Genomic DNA, 21,727 nt, shown 5'->3' with positions numbered 1-21,727 from the left:
ATTGAAAGAGGTTGTAGAGAATTTGGAATAAATATACTTTATCAATTGAGAAAGCAGTTAAATGTGATGGGATAGTGGCAGAGTGAAAATGTCACCATGGAAAGGAATTTTAGGTAGGAGACACGCTTTCTGTTGTATAACTTAGCAGTAAAAGAAGGATAGGAAGATAGCACAATTAGAATAGTTAATGGGTTTAATTAAGGATTTCTTCAGATTCTGATTTGCGTGTATGGAGTAAGAAGGGAATGTTCTAATTACAGGTGGGGGAGACTTTTGTGTTAGGGGAGTACTTTCCAGGAAAGTGATTTGTTAGAATAAATGAGTCAATGCTTTATAAATTTTCAAATTAAGCACTCTATTTCATTGGGGGGGATTTAGAGGGAAGAATTAAATTTATTATTTAAATCTTTCCAGTAGATGGGGCATCTTCATCTTCATTGCTTTTCCAGAAGGGGTTTTTAAAATAAGATAAACTCATATTTATTTTCATGACAATAACCAGAATATGCATATAAAAAATTAAATGTAGACAAATTTGGTTTTCAGGTCTCAGTGAGGTGATGTTTCTAGGTTTACACCAATTTTCATATAAAATATACTGTTAAGTTGAATGTCAAATTTTCTTGACAGTCCTAGCAATGTAGTGCCAGCACGACTAAACAATAATTTATCTTCATTCACTCACGTCATCCTAAAAAGGGGGTGGTTAATAAATGTATTGAAAACAAATATAAAAATAAAGCTGCTCAATCTCTTACACCATCAAACTTACATTGGTTTTGATGACTCACCATTATTGAGCAACATTACATCACATTATTATAAAATTCCTGCGCATACCTTATCTGAGGTACTTACCCCCAAAACACTGCTGAAAGTTTCTTTTTCATTCTAATAATTTGTGAAGCCACTTAGGCTATAGTGAATTAAGGCAATTGTTTAGATGATTTAATATTAAAAATACTACCTAGAAATATACCAACAATAAAGGCAAGTTGGGGGACTGGTTTGTTTAAATTATTTTTCTCATTCTATTTCACTTTGCTAGGCAGTTTAAAAACATACATCATGTAAAGACAGCATTTTGGACAGAATTTGTTCATGTGCACATTTGATACTAAACACATGCATCACACAAAATGTTGAACGACAATAAATACTGTGTTTGCTTTGTGTTTGCTTTCAAGAAGTTTGATTTGTGTTTGCTTTCAAGAAGTTTTGAAAAAATGCTGAATGCAAAATTGAATTTTGACGGATGGTTCGTTTTTACTGTCATATTAAAGTTAATGTTAAATTTGGTACTTAAATTTAGTATTTACTGTCATGTTAACATTAAATTAGAATTAGTACTAAAGTTAATTTTATGGCTGTTCTCCAAAATATTTTTAAAAATGTTTTGTTACAAGAGGAATGAATTTTTTTTTTTTTTTAGTTGTCTGTAAGGCAACAGGAGAGACACTGACAGGTGCCCTACTCTTTAAAAAAAGCATCTCTCTGTCTCCTTGCAGCGGTGCTGGTCTTGCGGGGCGGTGGGGGGGGGAGTGGAGGGGACGCAGAGTCTGGCGGGGGGTCTCGATTCAGCAGGTGTCTCCGTGTCCCGCGGGGAACCCGGTCTCGCGGGGTCTCAGTCTCGCGGGCGTCTCGGTCTCGCGGGAGCCGGGTCTCGCGGGGGTCTCAGTCTTGCAGGGTCTCGGTCTCGCGGGATCCGGGTCTCGCGGGGGTCTCGGTCTCACGTGGATCCGGGCCTCGCCCGGAGCGTGGCCTCCTCAGCGTGATCTGCCGCTGCCGCTGTGGGTCCCACGGGCCGGGGTGCGGCTGCGCGGATCCGGGGATCTGCGGCCGGACGCCCTCCCTGCTCGAGATCCCGAGTGGGATCTGGGGCCCGGCGTTCGTTGGAGTCCTGAGGGGCCGTTGAGGTGGGCGGGAGAACGGGCCCTGGCGCGGCTTCGCCCAGGGTAGCAGCTCTGTTCCCGGGGTACGACGGGAGGTCGCGTTCTGGAGGCTTCGCGGCGCGACCCTCGACGTCGGGCGCGGTGCCTCCCGAGGCTGCCGGCGTCGCCGCGAGACGGTTGGAGAGCTGGGGGCGGGCGGGGCGCCGGGAGAGGCGCCGCGGGGCCCGGGGGCGTCGGTCCTCAGGCTAGTGAGCTCGCGGGGAGGGTGGCGCCGTTGTCGGCGGGGACGAGTCTCAGAAACCCCGCCTCAGGCGTAGCTGGGGCCGCGCCCTGGCCGTCCTTTGAAAACCTCCACATTTTGCTTTCTTGATGGTAAATTGGTAAGTGTAAAATCGCGCTATTCCTGTGGGTTTTACCTCGCAGACGGTAAAGAATTTTCCTCAGGGCTCTTGGCACACGTAGTAAGTTGTACACACACGAGAGAGAAGACACTTTCAGAGATAGTGTTTATTTTGTTAATTTATTTTCTTTTGAAAAATCTGGAAGTCCATGGACTCCAGAAGATTTAGACAAACTGCGGTACCACGTACGAGCAACTTCCAGTCGGCGGCGGCATTCAACAAGTGCCCAAGTGCCTACCCGGCCATGGCCAGCAATAGACTGGAAGGTTCTCCCTTCCAGTTCTTGGCGCCAGCCATATTTTTCTGTGAGGAATACTGTGTTAAAAGGTTCTTGTTCCTCAGTATATGCTTGTCCTGTTTTGCATAGACTCCGAAAATTCTTCTTTATAATTTTTTTTTTTTTAAGCCATAGTGTCCAAGATGAATGACAGCCTATTTGTCAGTTTGGACAGACTTCTGCTAGAATTTGGTAGGTATAAAATGAAAATAAAGAGAGAACATTTGTATTATTGTTTGATTTTAACATGAAATGAAGTCACACAAAATTATTTATTTTAGTTTTCCAGTATGAGCAAGATAAAAGTACTAAAGAAGATATGATTCAGCGGATTAATAGTAAGTAGTTTTGCATGACAAATACATTTTAGTCTTTTTTGGTATATTAAGAAATACACAGTTGTCTTGTTTGGGGTAACTTAGAGTTGGCATTGTGACTTTTGTGCAGGTTCTGTCCAGTCACTAATAATGAGGCATTTTCCCTAATTACAGTTTTTGAATAATTTCTGTATTCAGTAGTTAAATTACTTTATGTTGAGGAATTTTGCTTTAAGCTGAAATAGCCCCTTATTTGGGTGCAGTTGAAGATATGTTACTTTTCTCAAATAGCACAGGTACTTTAAAATATTTGAGTGAATTTTTAGAAATCTTTTTAGAAATCACTAAAAATCAGAAACCAGAATTGATGGGTGCTACATTTTCTGGAATAATAATTCTGAAAAATTATGTGAGTGAAATGGCAAGGCAAATTGCATAATGTATTTTAAGATCCTACATAAAAACTATCAAAAGAAAATACAACCATTCTTTTTTTTTTCTGTGGAACCCTTGCCGGTGGCCTGGAACGAACGTGCAGCCCAGTGGTCAACCGCTGCGCCACCAGGGGAAGCCCATACAACCATTCTTAATAGCTCTTAAAAAATAAAATTTAGTTACCTTTTCTGCAACAAAAAAGAGTAGAGTGTGAAGAATCATTTTTATGTTATGTTACTAGTAACAAGTGGGTTGAAAATGTACTTAGTAATTAAGTGACATGGAATTAATGACTATACATTTCACATTTATCAAAAACAGAAGTCTTATGTTAGTATTGTGTTACTGTTCACATGAACTCATAGCATCATAAGATTCCATGATCTTAGATATCACTTAAACTAACATTTTAATGTTAAGGATGACATTAATTTCTCTTCACCCCAAACATAAATCCTTAGTTTCTGTGACAAGGATTAAATATGCTTGATTCTGCAGATTTTGTTTATGCTTTTTAGTACTGGCTCCTTCCCATTTCAAGCTCCTTTCCTCTCCATTCTCTGGCTCTCCTCCTTTTTTAAGTAGGAGAACCTACCCATACCATGTTTCTACTGTGTTTTTATACTGAAGTTATGATTTGTATTTTAAGAAAATAAAATTTTTCTCCTTCTAGAATGCTGTGAAGATATTAAACAAAACAAAACAACTATTAGTAAAATACATGAAACTATAAAAACAACAGATGAGGAAATTGGTCATTACTGTAAACATAGTGAGGAGATCAAAGACAGTTGTAGTAAGTGAGTATTTGAAAGAAATGATTGTTCAATAATTGTCACCATATTGTTTTATTGTTTCTGAGTTTATAATTGAAGATATTGGTGCTCTAAATTAATATTTTATATTAACAAAATGATAAATCAAGTCTTAAATTGCCTTATTAAATGCCTCTGTAAAAAGTTATCAGGGATCAAAAGAAAAATTTAAGTGCTATAAGAGCTAATTCAAAGAGCCAGTTAGTTTAAATACAGATTTTTGATAATCTAGGCTCAGTATATAAAATTCCTATTAGATAAATAAGAAAGAATTTTCATCTTAGAATTTTTAAGATCTTCTCTTTTTGAAAGATTTATTTACTTATGCATACAAGAACTGGGGTGCAGGTCAGAGGTGCAGAGGGTGAGAGGATTCACCAGAGACAGAGCATGGCCAGAAATGACTGAAATACACTGCGGGGGAGAGCAGCGGGTAAGACAGGAGAGGTCTGCTGTGCCATGTGGGTCACCTCCCTGGTCAGGGATTGAACTTGTGCTGCAGTGGCTGGGAATAGCTTCTTAGTGCTGCATCTTAACCCCATGGACACCAGGGAGGCCCCAGGTCTTCTTTTTGACTATAGGAATCTACCCTAAAATTAGCAGTTTTTCAAAGTAAAAGTACTCAGTGTTAATTCAGGTTCTGAATTCTAGTAGTTAAATAGGAAATTTTGAACACAAAGATGCTAATGGAGCTTTATTGTATATTATAAATACTTACAAAAATGTCTTTATTTCCTGTGTTTAGTTTTACATTACATTAACTAATATAGAATTATGCTTGTTTTAAAATGTTATTCAGAATTTTAGTAAGTCATTCAATGTTTTTTTTCCCACGTTTCTTTTTTATACTGGTTGTAAAGTAACACATACCTAGTATACAAATTTTTAAGTTATACAAATGTACGGAGTAAAATGTTTTCCCCTTCATGTACTCCTCACCCCATCCTCTCCTCTTCTTTATGAAGAATAATTCAACAATTTGAGTAGCCTTTCATACCTTTTCCAGTAAATATTCTACATCATTATTACATATACTTGTATACACCTTTATTTATGTATCTTTCCTTTTTTGAAAAAATGGGACCATACCATACTTCCTTAACGTGTTTCTTAAAATATAAGCAGTGTGTAATATAAATGATATGAAACATGTCATGGTTATATATAGATTTCATTCTTTTTAACAGCTCTGTAGAATTGTTGTATGGATGTATCCTAAGTCATTTAACCATTCTATTAAAGAGAAGGTTATTCCTTGTTTTCCCCTATTATAAGCAATATGTAGAGATATCCTTGGATATTTACAAACATATTGTTATAGAATGAATTCATATAAATGAACTTACTAGAGCAGAGAATGCATATTTATACATTTGATAGATGACAAACTGCTCTCCAAAAGGATTGTGCTAATTTATATTCCCACCAAAGTATATGGGAATTCCTATTTCTTCACACCCGTGCTACCACTGAAATTATCAATGTTAAAATTTTTTGACAATCTGATCAAAAAAATCCTACAAATTGTTGAGCTTTTTGACTCAACTTATGTTTTATTGTATTAGGTTTTACCAGTCATTGCCCTCAAAGAGCACCATTGGGTGCTGGAAAGGTATTGAATGTTTTTCCCTTAGAACCTGTCATATTCAAGATGTACATATTCTATACAACATAATCTCTGCTGGTTTTAATGACATAAATTCCTGCTGTTCATGATTTCAGCATACTGATTAAGAAATTTAAATGTGAAATATGAATTAATGAAAGTACTAGAAGAAAATAAGGGTGATCATGTAATTTTTAAGAAGTCTTTCTCAGTATATCATCAAAGTAGATCAGAGTCCTGATGCATCCACTAGGATGCAATGGATAAATGTTCTACATAAAAATTAAAAAATGTGGGCCTCCCCTGGTGGTGCAGCGGTTGAACGCTGGGCTGCGAAGCTGCCCGCAGCCTCTGCAGCGCCGGTTCGATCCCGGCCACCAGCGAGGGTCCCACATGGTGCGCAGTCCTCTCCTGCCATGCCCACTGCTCCCCTCAGCGGGACTGTTCTGTTCCCCGCTCTGGCTCTGGTGAAGTCTCTCACCCTCCCGCACTTCTGACTGTACCCAGTGCTTGTATAAACAAATAAATAAATCTTTAAAAAATATTTAAAAATGTATATGCCAAAATGATGTAAAAGGATAAGGTAGTAAAATGTTAAATACAGGTTAATTAAAAACTATATAAAAAAAAGAAAAGGCCCACTAGACAAAAGGGCAAGAAGGTAAACAGGTAAATCCGAACATGAAGAAAAATATAAGTCTAATAAACATGTGGATAGATATTTAATCTTACTGATAATCAGAGACATCCAAATTAAAGCAATAATACTTAACAGACAGTTAAAGATAATACCCATTGTTGGTCAAGGAATAAAAAAATGAACTCTGACACGCTATTGGAGTATACATAGGGAACAATCTTTTGTACAATATGTCACTATATTTTTAAAAACTTTCTGATTGAACAGTTTATGAGAATTTTTCATAAGGAAATAATTGGGCAGTCTCTCAAAGATAGAATTACAGCAAAGTGGTTATTCCAACCTTTTTTATGATAGGAAAACTGGAAGCAGCTTTAATGTTCAACATTAGGTAATTCGGTATATTCATATGAATGAATATTAGGCAGCCAATAAAATTATGTAAGTGTATATTTATTGACATGGAAAGATCTTAATAGTGTGTTACAAGTTAAACAAAGCAGTATTCATAGTAACATTCACAGTATGAACCCAATTTAGCACTGTATATTTATATATAATTAGAAAATATGTATAAAGGTATACATCAGAATGCTTACAGTTAATATCTTTTTAGTGAACAAGTATTTCTTATGGATTTTTTATTTTATTTTTGCATGTAAGAACTGGGGTGTAGACCAGAAGTGTGGGGGGTGAGAGGATTCACCGGAGACAGAGTGGGGAGAAGAACAGGCAGATCTAGTGAAATACACTCGTAAGGGGAGCAGAAGGTGAAACAGGAGAGGTCTGCTGCGCCATGTGGGTTAGCTCCCTGGTCAGTGATCAAATCAGGCCATGGTGAAGGTCCTTTGAGGTGGTAGTGCAGGGATTTAACCCCTAGGCCACCAGGGAGGCCCTCTTACGGATTTTTAAAAATATTCAGACTATATATATATATATATATATATATATATATATATATATGTAACCTTTGACACTATAATTCCATTTGGAGAACATTTTCTAAGAAAGTTATTAGAAATTCAGACAAATATTTAAGTATAAGTTCTGTTTACCACAGAGAAACTTGGAGTAAGCAAAATTGGTAAACCGTATGGGAATAGTTAAATTATGTTTTTGATGTATTTATTAAAACCTTTACAGTAATACCTAGTATACAATTTAAAAGTAAGTGATAAAGGAGATGTTGTATATGAATATAACCTCAGAAATGTTCAAATATATATGTATAGTAATATCAGGAAATGATTTATTAAAATAATAGTATCAATGTAGTTACATAGGTAATAATTGTTTTTCTTAAATGTACTTTTCTGTGTTTCCAAAGTGGGAATGTATACTTTTTGAATATGAAAAAATAAAAAAGACTAGTAAAAAGAGTAAGAGGAAATATTTGACTAATACTTAGAAGCCTTCATGGCATAATCCTCATTTTCAATTTTTTTACATTGGTAACGTTTTTGTCATTTAATAAAACAAAAAATGTAGGGCCTCCCCGGTGGTGCAGCCATTGAGCGCTGGGTTGCGAAGCTGCCCGCAGCCTCTGCTGGGCCGGTTCAATCCCCGGCTGCTCCCGGCCACCGGAGGAGGGTCCCACATGGTGTACAGACCTCTCTTGTCGCGCCCGCTGCTCCCCTCAGCAGTATACTTTGGTCCTTCTGCCTGCTCTGCTCCCCGCTCTTGCTCTGGTGAATTCTCTCACCCTCCCACACTTCTGACTGTACCCTGTGCTTGTATAAATAAACAAATAAACAAACAAATAAATCTTTTAAAAAAATGTAGAAGATGAATATTTTTTTCTACTATCTGATTTTATAATTCATTTTGTCCTAGTTTCTGAGGAGGTTGTAAACAACCTGACTTTTTAAGTTGCAAAGGAAGCTGCTCTTTAGCCCTTATGCTAACTCTTTGAATGCTTTTTCCAAAAGAATTTAACAGTATCTTAGATGTATGATAAGCAAGAACACCTGGTGTTGGAATGTTGCATAGATGCCATGTCATATTTGTTCTTTTCCTAGTCATGATTCCTAAGCAAGTTTAATGTAAAAGTTAATGGATATTGATGTTTGAGTATCTTTATAGTTGCGTGAATGATGAATGGTAATGGAAGATGGGAATGTTTTTCTTCATGTAAGCTTGTTTCTCCAGCGTGAGAAAGATTCCTCTATCTTTAAATGATTACTTTAATTTTTATTATCTCTTATTTTGCTTGTAATTCTGAGATGCTAATTGTAATTTTTCTCATAGCTGGAAGCCAACCTGTGATGTTTTTCATAAACATGAAGACTATATGCAGGACCAGTTTGCTGTTTTTCAAGAAGCTATTGAAAAAGACAAGTACAGTACATATTTTTAAGCTTATCAGTCTTATAAATTAGTCTTAATAGGACACGCTTTGATAAGAATGTTAAATGAAAAATGTAGAAATTTTGTATATTGTGGGGGGTTTTTGTTAAATCTAGTGGTTTGTATTTTTTGGTTACCATTTGAGATCTACCTATTTTTTTTATAAAGCTCTTGAACCCTGGATTTGTTTAGAAACTGTTTAACAGTAGCACTTACTATGGCATGGTGCTTTAATTAATGAACTTTATGACTGAATTGTTACAAGCAAACATCTGGGGAAATAATTAGCTGTAGAATTAGCTTATGAAAAATGAGAGTATTTACTTAGAGTATTTTATGCCAAACTTCTGTTTTAAAGAATGCTGACTTAGTGAAGTGTTGTATTCTGATGGAGAAACACCAGTATGACTTTATTATGTGTAAAATCACATGGTCTTGGGGACTAAATGTAATTAGTAAATATAATAAAATAAGTTGAGGGACTTTGAATAGATTATATAGTGTTAAAATTTCACCTAATTAAAAAATTTGAAATGTTTATATTTTTAGCATAATTTCATGAGAGCAGTATCTATTTTCATATACGTGTATTTGCATGTGCATGCACACACATATATATGATTTTTTAAAAACTATTTTTTCCCTGGCTGAGAAGTATGTGCTCTCTCTCCCAGGCTGGACTTAGGGAACTCAGGGGGAGGAAGACAGGTATCCCTCCTGGTGAACTGGGACAGTTCTTACTGTTTATCAATTTCTTCTACCCTTTCCAATGGTTTTTATTTCGCCTCTTAGTCCTTACATCCCCATTTCCATTCCATGTGCCTATCTTCAGTGTCCCTGAAGGAAGCAGTAGCTCAAGGATCCTGTCTATCCATCATCTTCCTTCAGCCCCACCTTCTTCTGTATTCATCTTTTTACCCCACCGCCATTATATCCCTGTCCCTTTCTCCCTTTTCCTTCTTAACCTCAGAGCTCTCACTATTTTTTTTTAATGTCTGCTCATTTTTGTATTTTACTTTGTTAAATCATATGTTAAATGTCTGCTATTTCATTTTGCAATTCTGACTTGTTTTACTACAAATAATTCCCTCAATTTCTCTCCACTGAAAAAGGAACTCTTCTGCACTGCTGGTGGGAGTGCAAACTGGTCCAGCCACTATGGAAAGCTGTGTGGAGATTCCTCCACCTGCTAAAGATGGAGCTTCCATATGATCCAGCAATTCCACTCCTAGGTATTTACCCAAAGGACACAGAAACATTAATTCAAAAGGGCATCTGCACCCCTATGTTTATAGCAGTATTATTTACAATAGCTAAGCTTTGGAGACAACCCAAATGCCCAAAAATAGATGACTGGATCAAGAAGATGTACATATGCACAATGGAATATTACTCATCAATCAAAAAAGATAAACTCATGCAATTTTCAGCAACATGGATGGAGCTGGAAGGGATCATTTTCAGCAAAATAAGCCAGAAAGAAAAAGAAAAATACCAAATGGTCTCACTCATAGCAGGAATTTAGAAAACCTAAATAAGGGACCAGGAAAAAGACTAATTATAATAAAGTAAAAATCAAAATCAGCAAGCAGCTATAAACCAGAGACACACTACAGGGGGAGGAGAGAGTAGGATCAAAACAAGGGGGGTGATGAGAATTGTATGGGGACTATCACCAAGATGAAAATGCATACATTGTGCAAAAATGAAAAAATGATGTAAAAAATATATAAAAATAATAATAAATTTAAAAAAATTACTGTCCATTTTGCTGTGAATTGCTACATTTCATCTTTTCATTATGATTGAATGTCATTTCATAGTGCGAATATATCACATCTTAATCTGATTGTCTGTTGAAGGGCATTTAGGCTGCTTCCATATCCTAGCTATTGTAAATAGTACTACTCTTAAACATTGTAGTATATTAATTTTGCATTAATGGTTTTGTGTTCTTTGGACAAATGCCCAAGAGTGGAATTGCTGGATCATAGACAGTATTTCCATTTTTTGTTTTTTAAGATGAATCCAGATAGATTCATCACTTCCAGGTATGGAAAGGCTTTCCATAATGGTTACACTAGTTTACATTCCCTCTAAGAGTGTAATAGGGTTTCCCTTTCTCAGCATCCTCTTATCCTTGTTGTTGGGGGTCTTTTTGATATGTGCCATTCTCACAGTTGTGAAGTGGTGGTATCTCATTGTGGTTTTAACTTGCATCTTTCTTATTGGAAGTGATGTTTTTGTTTTGTTTTTGTTTATACATGCACTGGGTACAGTCAGAAGCGCAGGAGGGTGAGAGAATTCCCCAGAGCCAGAGCAGGGAGCAGAGCAGGCAGAAGGACTGAAGTACACTGCTGAGGGGAGCAGCAGGTGGCAGGAGAGGTCTGCGCGCCATGTGGGACCCTCCTCCTGTGGCCAGGGAGCAGCCGGGGATCGAACTGGCGCTGCAGAGGCTGCGGGCAGCTTCGCAACCCAGCGCTCAACTCTTGCGCCACCGTTGAGGCCCTCCAAAACATCTTAATTGCTGATGTCATAGCTTATTACAGAATCTTGTAAGATATTGTATGGCTTGATTTAAAAATTTAGGGAATTTTGAGGAACATTAAAAACTATATATATTTGGAAATTTTTCTATGAATATTTTTCCATGAAACTAGATATTTAATAATTGGGTAAAAGCAGGATCCAAAAATCTATTTTTTTTTTTTAAGATTTATTTATTGGGCCTCCCTGGTGGCGCAGGCAGTTGAGCAGCGCACTATGGAGCTGTTCGCAGCCTCTGCGGCATGGGTTTGATCCTGGCTGGCAGGCGAGAATCCCCATGGTGCAGCAGACCTCTCCTGTCTCGCCCGCTGCTCCCCTCAGTAGTGTATTTTGTCAATCTGCCTGTCCTGTTCCCCACTCTGGTGAATCCTCTCACCCTCCCGTGCCTCTGACCTGTACCCCAATTCTTGTATAAAAATAAATAAATCTTTTTTTTTTTTAAAAAAAGATTTATTTATGCATTCAAGAACAGGGGTACAGGCCAGAGATGTGGGGGGTGAAAGGATTCACCAGAGACAGAGTGGGGAACAGAATATACAGATTGACTGAAATACACTGCTGAGGGGAGCAGTGGGCAAGTCAGGAGAAGTCTACTGCACCACATGGGTCGCTCCCTGGCCTGCTGGGGATCAAACTCATGCTGCTGTGGCTGCGGACAGTTTCATAGGCTGCATCTCAACCCCTTGGGCCACCAGGGAGGCCAAAGAATCTAGTTTTTATAATGAACCTGAATTGAACTTTTTTAATGTTGTAGATCAGGTTTGGCAAACTTTTTTTAGGTTTCAGGTGTTACACAGTTTCTGTTAACTGTTTAATTTGCTATAGTGGTGCAAGAGCAACTCTATATAATACATAAATGATTGGGTTCTGATAAAATTTTAATTATGGACATTGTAGTTTGAATTTCTTATACTTTTAATGAGTCATGAAGTATTCTTTTCATTTTTTAATCATTTAAAAATATAAAAACCATTCTTAGCTCATGGACCATACAAAAACAGGTTGCAAGTCAAATTTGACCCATAAGTCAAAACTAACCCCTGATCAAGGCCAAATGGGAAGGAAGAATGCTCATTGCAAAAATTATGTATCCCACTCAACATGCTTAAATAGATGATCACCCACACACATACACACACCCCTGAATTTGATAGGAGTTTCTCTGAATAGTGCTTAAGTTTTGAAGATAAAATAAGTTGTGGACTATACAAGAATGATTGTGAACCCAGAGTTCTGACACTCAGAACATGACATCATGTGATAATGTTCACTTAGAAAATTGAAGTAGATTTAAAAGTCAAAGTTGTAGGGGTATTTGAATTTGGAGAGAGTAGAGACTCAGAATTCTATGAGGATAGAGATTCAAAGGTGACTGATCAAAAGAACCAGGTTCTGTAGTATAGTATGTCAATTATTAGGATGAGAACTTAAAAAGAGATCACTGAGTTGGACAAATTAGGTCATTATTGATGTTGGGAAATAGAGTTTCATTAGAATAGTGGGAGTGGAAGTTAAATTGAAGAGATTAAGTAATAAATAGGTAGTAAGAAAGAGTTGATAATTAAAAATACGTTGGAGTTAAGTGAGGCAGACAGCACTGATAGAAGCAAGCATGGTAGATGTTTTGACTTATGCATAATTTAGTAGACTTTAACAAGTTATATGTAGAGAGTTTTTAGATAAACTTGTTATGTCAACTTCATTTATTTTCATTTTAACAGAAAAATGTACCATGACTATGTATGTCAGTATAAAGATGTTTTGAAGCAATATCAACTAAAATACTCTGAAACACCCCTTTCACATGAATATTATGAGAAGAAAAGAGAACTTGAAGAAATTCAAAGCAGAGTGTTGGCATGTACTGAAGAACTAAAAATGAATGAAACTATTTTTATGGAATTTCTAGGTATTCACATTTTTTTGTTATAGTTTTAATAACAGTATTTTTGTAGTGAAAATAATGTATCAGTCTAAAATATGATTTTTTTTTCAGTGCCTGCTCCTTTTCCATCACTTACTAAATGGGCATTACATATGTATCCACAATAGTATTTCTACTTGGAATTGTATTTTTAGAAAAGTTAGAAAAGTATTATTTCTGCATTTTAATTGCTATTATGTTTTCTTTGGAAAAGTCACATGAATTTGTTCTATATTTAATTTAAAATTTTTAGAAGTTTAGAAGTTACTTTAAAGGTCATCTGGAATTTGTTTTCATATATGAGTATTCAATCAGAAGCAAGCATTTTTAATGAGAATCAAGTGGTATATGTATGTGACTTTATGTTGTAATTCTTAGTGACCAAACCAGTGAAAAAATCATGTTTGTCTTAGAGGTCCAGTTAAATCAACTGATTATTGCTTGGTAGGATGGAATATTTAAGGAGATGAGTCCATTATTTGTTCATATATAGAAATTCATTGGCTAACTATGTTGTGCCAGGTAATACTCAAGAAGATACAGCTTTCCTTTCTGTCTGAAAGTAGAGTATTCCTATTTGGTAGATTATTACTATTTTTGGGGGGGTGGAAATGCTATTCCCATTAATTTTTATGGAAAAATTTTTGAGCATTCTCAGACCCAAAAATAATTTACCAAATCATGCCAAATAGGAACATTGTTATTTTGGATAATGGGGGAAAATCTGTACAGAACTTTTTTGCAAGGAGCTTGTAGTTTAGTAGAGGAGGCATACTCATGTATTAATTGGCATTGCTCAATGCTTAAGTAATTCTTAATTGTTCTGAGTCTCTCGTGTTTGTCAGGATCTTCTCTAGTATAATCTTGGAACTTTAATCTTTCAATTTCCATAATTCTTCATATGCTTACCTATCAAAACATAACATTAACTGTTTGTGCTGAGTCTTGTATATCTCTGTGCTTTACCTTGCTTTATTCTGCGTCATCCTAAATCATCCTTTTAACTTCTTTGTTGCTTACTCTCTTCATGTTTAGGTTTTAGCTTATTCTATTCTTCGTTACTCATTTGCTTTCCATCTGTGTTTTAACTTCTCTGTGGCAAGGGGCAGAGATTGGAGAAGATATACCAAGGGTTTAGGAAGTTGGATGTAGGATAGGATGAGATGTAAGATTACATGGTTAAGAAAATAACTGAAATGTTTTCTTAAGTTCTTGTTCACCATCACTATTCTATTCATTTCTAAATTCTCCTAGTGGATTGTAGAATAACTCAGGAATTTGTATTAGCTAATAACAAATCATGCCTGTTAACAGCTGAGAAATTCTCTACTTTAAATTGGGTATGAATCCTGCTTAAGCAGAAAGTATAGATGGAAGATCTAGCTCTTTTCTGAATTCTTCAGGGTACACTGATGCTTTTATTGCCTTACAGAGCAATAAAAAGGGAAATTGGGTGAATTTTTAATGTTAATTTTATAATAAAAAATAGAAAATTAAGATGTTAAATTTGAAGCTGAATTGATTTTGTTAGTCTAGCCAAATGACATGATGAACTTCGTTTAAAAAGCAAAAGCAAAACACCATCCTGTGAAAAAATTTAGCTGAAAGAAAAAAATCCTACCAGTATTTTGGAAGAAACGTTATTTTTTTTAAGCTTAATATTTGACATAGATTAAAAAATTATCTTTGCCAACTAATTGCTCTTATCTGTTTCAGATACTATTATTGATATTGTTATTTGCTTATATGGAACATATGTAAATAATGTTACAGAGGAGAAATTATTCTGGTATAATACATCATTATGTATTATATATTTCTTATATAATACATATATTATAAATGTAAATTATTTTTCCATAACATAGTTCCTTAACCTAAAAGGGTTAATTTGAGAGGGAAAACACAAGATATTCTTAAGCAGGTCAGCAGCTTTTCCAAACATTCATCTGAATTGAAGAAAGAAGTAGATGAAGTGGAAATAGAAATTAATTATTTAAACCAGGTATATATTTTGTTATATGTTTTAGTATAAGTATTAATGTGTGAGTGTAATGGTATGTTAATTGACAGAACTATTTCTAAAAAGCCTAAATATGGACAAGGGCTTAAAATAATTTATTTGCTCAGATTCTTAAAGCCAAAATGTGTTTCGGTATTGAGTGTGTTGAACTCTAAGCTTTGGGGGAGTGTTTAGATTTCTTTGTGGGAGGGTGGTGAGTAAAGAATAAAGATAAGGCATTAAAAGAGCTACAACAGTGTTGTCAAAAATAAGAGCAAGACAGTAGTAAATGTTTTAAAGAGCTTAATATTGAAAATTTATGACTCTAATCTTTTTAGATACTCTTGATTTTCACAGCTGTATGATTGACATGGTATGAAATCTTTATAGAGCCAGACTAAAACTAGCTAAGTTTTTAAGATTGATGGTGTATAATATTTTCTTGAATATATTTTTAGTGACATCTATTGAAATATGGCTTCCCTTGACAAGTATGAGAACCCATCAAAGTCATTCCCAAATTTTGAGGAAAAAATTGAATAGCTAACTTTCTAAATTTTTTGAAAAGTGTTAAAGATGGTATCTTTATCATTCATAGGTATGAGATTCCAAATAACAGTTATGTTTTAGTAATAAGAAAGTAGAAGTCATTTTCTTTAAAAAATATGGTAACTTTGTCTCAGTATAGGGAATTAATATATACTTTGCTTCTGACCTTTTTTGAAAAGAAGATAGAAGTTCATTGAAATCTAGGTTTGCTAATGGAGTTATAAGGAAAAGTTAAAGCTATATGATTTATTGTTAATTTTGACTCTATTAGTAGCAACTTTCACTAAAAGATAGCTAATACTACCAAAATTATGTCTTGTGATTACACAGAAAACAGTCACAGTCATTTTTTAAGATAAAGTGTGTTTCTTATGCTTTGCAGGTAATTATTTTGCTGTCATTTTTCTTTTTCTTTTTTTTTTTTTAGCATATTACAAGACTTTATAAAACTAAAAATCTTTCAGAGACCATAGAAGAAAAAAGTAAAAGTATAGAGAAGAGAAAGGATTTGAAAGAAAGGTATAGGTCAATTTTAAAACTCAATTTTATGTGACTAGATATTATTTGTCTAAGAAAATTGATTCTAGGTATTATCCCAAGCCACTATTATTTATATAGTACCTGTATAATTTATTACGCAGATTATTTTTATTCATTTATTTTAAAATTTATATCTTTAAAAATCTGTGACTAATATTCAAATCTGTTTGTTATTTAGTAAGGCCAAAGATAATATATAGTGAGAAATAAGGTGGTAGCAACACATCTGCTGTTCTGAAGACTGTCAGTTGTACTTTTTATCATATTCTCCATGATGATCACTAATAGAAGTGAAACAAGAGAAAAGTTTTTGTATTTACCTTTTAAACACCTGTTTGACCAGTTTATCCTTTGCCATAGAAAGTGAATCTATGACATAATGGTTTTCTTTGTCTTTCATCGTAATAGTGATAAAATAGATATCGGTGTTTTAGGCATTTAAAAAATTTTCATTTTGCCTGTTACTGTTGCTATTTCTGATAAAAGTTTCTATGTTTTCTCTTCTGCCTACATCATTATTCATTCTTGAAGATTTATGTACTTATGCATATAAGAACTGGTGTCCAGGCCAGAGGTGTGGGGATGAGAGGATTCACCAGAGACATAGCGGGTAACAGAACAGGCAGATCTACTGAAATACACTGCTGAGGGGAGCAGCGGGCGAGTCAGGAGAGGTCTGCTGCGACATGTGGATATCTCCGTGGCCAGCTGGGGATCAAACTTGTGCTGCAGAAGCTGCATATAGCTTCATAGATAGCTTCATAGGTTGTGTCTTAACCCCTTGCGCCACCAGGGAGGCCCATTATTCATTCTTAAATTCCTTTCTTCAGGCTTTATTGTGCTTACCTGATTTTTCAATGCACTGCTTTTCCAAATTAACTTCCCTGATTCCATTTCTTTGGATCTGTTATTTTACTTTTCCTTCCTTCCTTCCTTCCTTCCTTCCTTCCTTCCTTCCTTCCTTCCTTCCTTCCTTCCTTCCTTCCTTCCTTCCTCCCTTCCCTCCCTTCCCTCTCTTCCCTCTCTTTCTCTCTCTCTCTCTCTCTCTCTCTCTCTTTCTTTCTCTTTCTTTCTCTCTTTCTCTCTCTCTCTCTCTCTCTCTCTCTTTCTCTCTCTCTCTCTCTCTTTCTTTCTTTCTTTCTATTTTATTTATCTATTTTTGCATAGGCCAGAGGTGTGGGGGGCGAGAGGGTCCACCAGAAACAGAGTGAGGAGCAGAACAGGTGGATTTACTGAAGTACACTGCTAAGGGGAGCAGCAAGAGAGACAGGAGAGCTCTCCTGTACCATATGTGGGTTAGCTTCCTGGCTGGGGATCGAACTCAGGCCATTGTGGTGATTGTGCTGAGACTTAACCCCTAGGCCACCAGGGAGGCCTTGGATCTGTTATTTTCTTAGTTCCGTTACTCTCACATCTCACATCTATGGTCATGTATCTTTAATTTTATAATAGAACTAATTAGGAAAATAGGCAAATGTACAGAATTTCACTTCATTGACAACCTTTTAATATTATAAAATTTTTTCTGTATTGAAAGGAACTTCTATAACTTGAAATTTTCACTCATATGTATTTTGATGTCATTTAAGTTATTTTGATTACTGTAATCAAAATTATTTAATTTAGGAAAATTCAATGAAATTATTCCAGTAAAAATTGTGAAGACCCAGTTATGATTGGAATACTGCTGTAATTATTTCTTTATTCATCCTAGTGGATTTGTTTCTGAGTAAACAAAGTTTGAAATACTCTGAAATATTAAGCATGCTATCTGTGGATAGTTTTGATTTAAAATGTTTTGGATATGTTTAGAAGGTCTTTAAAAATGATTAAATTTTAAAAATGATCATGCTATGCTGAGAAGAAGCACTGAACTTAAATTATATTTTAGCTATGACACTAGTAATTTAATAATATTGAACAGATCTATTAAATTCTCTGAAATTCAGTTTCATTATTTGAAAAATAGTAAGTTTGAGCTATTCATTATCCAAATATCTCTTCTATCTTTAAAATATTTTGATTTCTACTTGACTATTTGATGTAACTTTCTCTTTAGAATCTTTGAAAAAGATGAAATTGTACTTATGTTGAATAAAACCCCTCAAGATAACCAAGTATTTCTTCCTTACGAATCTCAAAAACTAGTCACAACAATAAAGACATATTCTTCAGAACCAAGAGTTTTAGGTACAGTATCAAAAACAGCTTTCTTTGCAAATACATAGAAGATATAGAAGCAATTTTAATTATCATTTGGTATAGAAGCAAGAACATACTATAGTAGAGACTGATAGACTCAGGAAAGCACAACTTTGATTTTTTTGTGAGAGCAAACAAGATATATCTTGTATACCTCATTTTTTTCTCTTTGAGGGAGATATTAAAGTCTTGTCTGGTTACACAGCTGTCAGAGGAGAATGAATACTTGCATATTTTTCATTTGAAAAGTTTATTGGCCTGTTGATTATGGTGAATATCAGATTTGTGTTGATATTTGTGACTTAATCACTGAGATGTTTGAGTCATGTTGCTTGCAACGGATCTGCAGATTAGATTAATAACTGCACTGTATTAGATTAATTATGTTGTCTGTTCCTCCACCAATTCCCCCTTTACCACAGCAGTTGTTAATATCACCACTCTGTTTTCTTTATTTCCTCATAAAGATGTAGTGTTGTCAGGTGGTTTTCATTTTACATTCATAGTTGTTGTAATAACTATTATGTAGTGAAAGAATTGAGTTTTTAATAATTTTATTCTATATTCTAATTTAAATATTCATGTAGACTTTTGTAAATTACAAGGTTTGGTTAAGTCTTGGGCATAGTATTTTATTCTATCTTCAGAATTGATTTTGAAGTTTTATTATTTAATAACCTAGATAAAAAAGAAGACCATTTTGTGAAGCAGTTAAAGCTTGCCAATATTGAGCTTGGACAAACAGAAAATGATACACAGGTTGGTATTTTTTTTTTTAACTAGTACAAATTAAATTCTTACTTGCTTTATTTTTTATTTTTTTTTAAAGATTTATTTATTGATTGATTGATGCATACATATAAGCACTGGGTACAGTCAGAAGCGCAAGAGGGTGAGAGAATTCACCAGAGCCAGAGCGGGGAGCAGAGCAGGCAGAAGGAGCGAAGTACACTGCTGAGGGGAGCAGCGGGCGGCAGGAGAGGTCTGCGCGCCATGTGGGATGGGACCCTTCTCCAGTGGCCGGGAGCAGCCGGGGATTGAACCAGTGCTTTAGAGGCTGCGGGCAGCTTTGCAACCAAGCGCTCAACCGCTGCGCCACCGGGGAGGCCCTTAAATTCTTACTTGCTTTAAATGAAATAATGAATGTACTACATTTGGATATAAGGTTATGTTTGTGTGTGTGTGTTATAAACATGTTAAATCAGCCATCAGTACAACCTCAGGGTCTAAAATTCCTAAGAGTTTCAATATGGCAGCTTGAGTATACTGTAACCTCACTGCTAAAAATATTTGAAAATGTATTTAAAAATACCAGGCCATGCACCTGGTGGACCCAAAACTGTGAGACATTTCTGAAAGAGAAGATTGGTTTTGAAGAGGGAAATTGTAGCCCACTACTTGCACAGGAGAATACTTTTTTTTTTAAAGATTTATTTATTTATTTGTTTTTTATTTATTTATACAAGCACTGGGTACAGTCAGAAGCGTGGGAGGGTGAGAGAATTCACCAGAGCCAGAGCAGGGAGCAGAGCAGGCAGAAGGACCGAAGTACACTGCTGAGGGGAGCAGCGGGCGGCAGGAGAGGTCTGCGCACCATGTGGGACCCTCCTCCGGTGGCCAGGGAGCAGCCGGGGATCAAACCGGTGCTGCAGAGGCCGCGGGCAGCTTCGCAACCCAGCGCTCAATCACTGCGCCACCGGGGAGGCCCAGGAGAATACTTTTGCAGAAGGTATATGTCTGGGGACAATAAAAAGGGTAATTGTTTGGGTTTCTTCAGTGTTGAGGTAGTTTAATTAACTTCTACTTTTGGCCGGGCATAAGCAATGCATGGCAGTGATATCGGGGGAAGATGAGCATGGGAGCTTGGGTTAAAAAAGATGAATGGTACTCTGGGTGGTTCTTAATTTGGTTCTTAATGCTCATGAAGAGCAAGGATCATACCACCCAGAAGGAAAGTTTTTGATGTAGCACATCAGTCTTCTCCCATTCCTTCTGAAAATATTCCAGAGGGAAATTCTTAAAGAAAAATATAGTTGCATTTAATTAATTCATAATTTAATTAATTAATACAGTGTGACCATAGAAATCTAAATATGTTATTAATTATAAAAATTTTAAAACCTGTTACTAAAATTTCAGACTAAAATCCCATTCCATTATGGGATGAAGGTGGGAATATAAATGAGGAAAACAAAACTTTATTCAAGGTCTTTTTTTTGTTTGGGAATGGAGTTAAGGAGGAGATAGGAATAAAAATGTCATGAATGAATGCTTAGTAAACATTCAGTGTAATCACTAGACGAGAAATGGTATGTGTACGTCTTAAAACAGTAGAAGAAGAAAAGATTAAACAAAGAAAACTTGATTGGTTCAAGAAAAGGCAAGAATGAAAGTACAAAGCAGGTAGACAGTAAATAGAAAACAAAATGCCAGAAATAGCTCTTGCCAAATCAGTAATCATAAAAATGTGACTGAGTTAAATGCCCATTAAAAATAGAGGTATTCCGGTGGCACAAAGGGTTAAGATGCAACCTATGAAGCTATCTGCAGCCACTGCATCATAAGTTCGAACCCAATCCAGGGAGCTACCCACATGGTGCAGCAGACCTCTCCTGACTCTCCCGCTACTCCCCTCAGCAGTGTATTTAAGTCAGTCTGCCTATTTGTTACCCACTCTGTCTCTGGTGAATCCTCTCAACCCCCACACCTCTGGCCTATACCCCATTTCTTCTATGCAAAATAAATAAATCTTAAAAAAAAACCAGAGGTATTCCTATGGGATATTAAAGAAAACATAGTTATATACTATTAAAACAGAACAACTGAAACAACTTGACAAATAATGACTAAAAAGAAAATGGAAAATATGTATTAGGTAAATGCAAATAAAAAAGTAACAATACCATATAAAACTGAGTTCAAATAAAAAAATTAATAGGGATAAATATATTTTATATTTTAGAAATGATAATTTATAAAGAAGATATAAGAACCATGATATACCAAATTAATACAGTTACAAAATATATAAAGCAAAAATGAATAGAATTCTAAAGAAATTATTGAATACACACTTAAAACAGGATATTTCTCTCAGAAAAAGTATTGACTCTGAGTTTAGGAGTTGAGTTTGACTACATATAAAACAATACAAAGCCAAACCAAAGAAATAATATCATCTTAAACAAGATAAACATTTATTTTTTCCTTGCCTGCCATGAAATTCTAAAATAC

At 35.6% G+C, this 21,727-nt stretch overlaps 1 protein-coding gene across 1 annotated transcript in view; it reads left to right on the top strand.

Moving 5' to 3' along the window:
* Window positions 1–2,698: 2,698 nt before the first annotated feature.
* LOC311175520 (protein SIX6OS1) overlaps window positions 2,699–21,727 on the top strand; it is a gene marked incomplete at its 3' end in the record, with an annotated part of 43,914 nt that continues 24,885 nt past the window's right edge. The window contains exons 1-10 of the mRNA XM_084240421.1: window positions 2,699–2,762; window positions 2,852–2,908; window positions 3,996–4,122; window positions 8,631–8,720; window positions 12,998–13,185; window positions 13,273–13,315; window positions 15,085–15,205; window positions 16,179–16,276; window positions 18,351–18,481; window positions 19,176–19,252. Of these exons, the coding sequence (XP_084096547.1) occupies window positions 2,714–2,762; window positions 2,852–2,908; window positions 3,996–4,122; window positions 8,631–8,720; window positions 12,998–13,185; window positions 13,273–13,315; window positions 15,085–15,205; window positions 16,179–16,276; window positions 18,351–18,481; window positions 19,176–19,252 (981 nt within the window). The 5' untranslated portion in view covers window positions 2,699–2,713. The remainder of the gene's footprint in view (window positions 2,763–2,851; window positions 2,909–3,995; window positions 4,123–8,630; window positions 8,721–12,997; window positions 13,186–13,272; window positions 13,316–15,084; window positions 15,206–16,178; window positions 16,277–18,350; window positions 18,482–19,175; window positions 19,253–21,727) is intronic.

Source organism: Talpa europaea (genome assembly GCF_964194135.1).
Source record: "Talpa europaea genome assembly, chromosome: 8".
NCBI classification, from domain to species: domain Eukaryota; kingdom Metazoa; phylum Chordata; class Mammalia; order Eulipotyphla; family Talpidae; genus Talpa; species Talpa europaea.
Note: the sequence above shows the minus strand (reverse complement) of the source record. Positions and strands in the feature narration are given on the sequence as shown.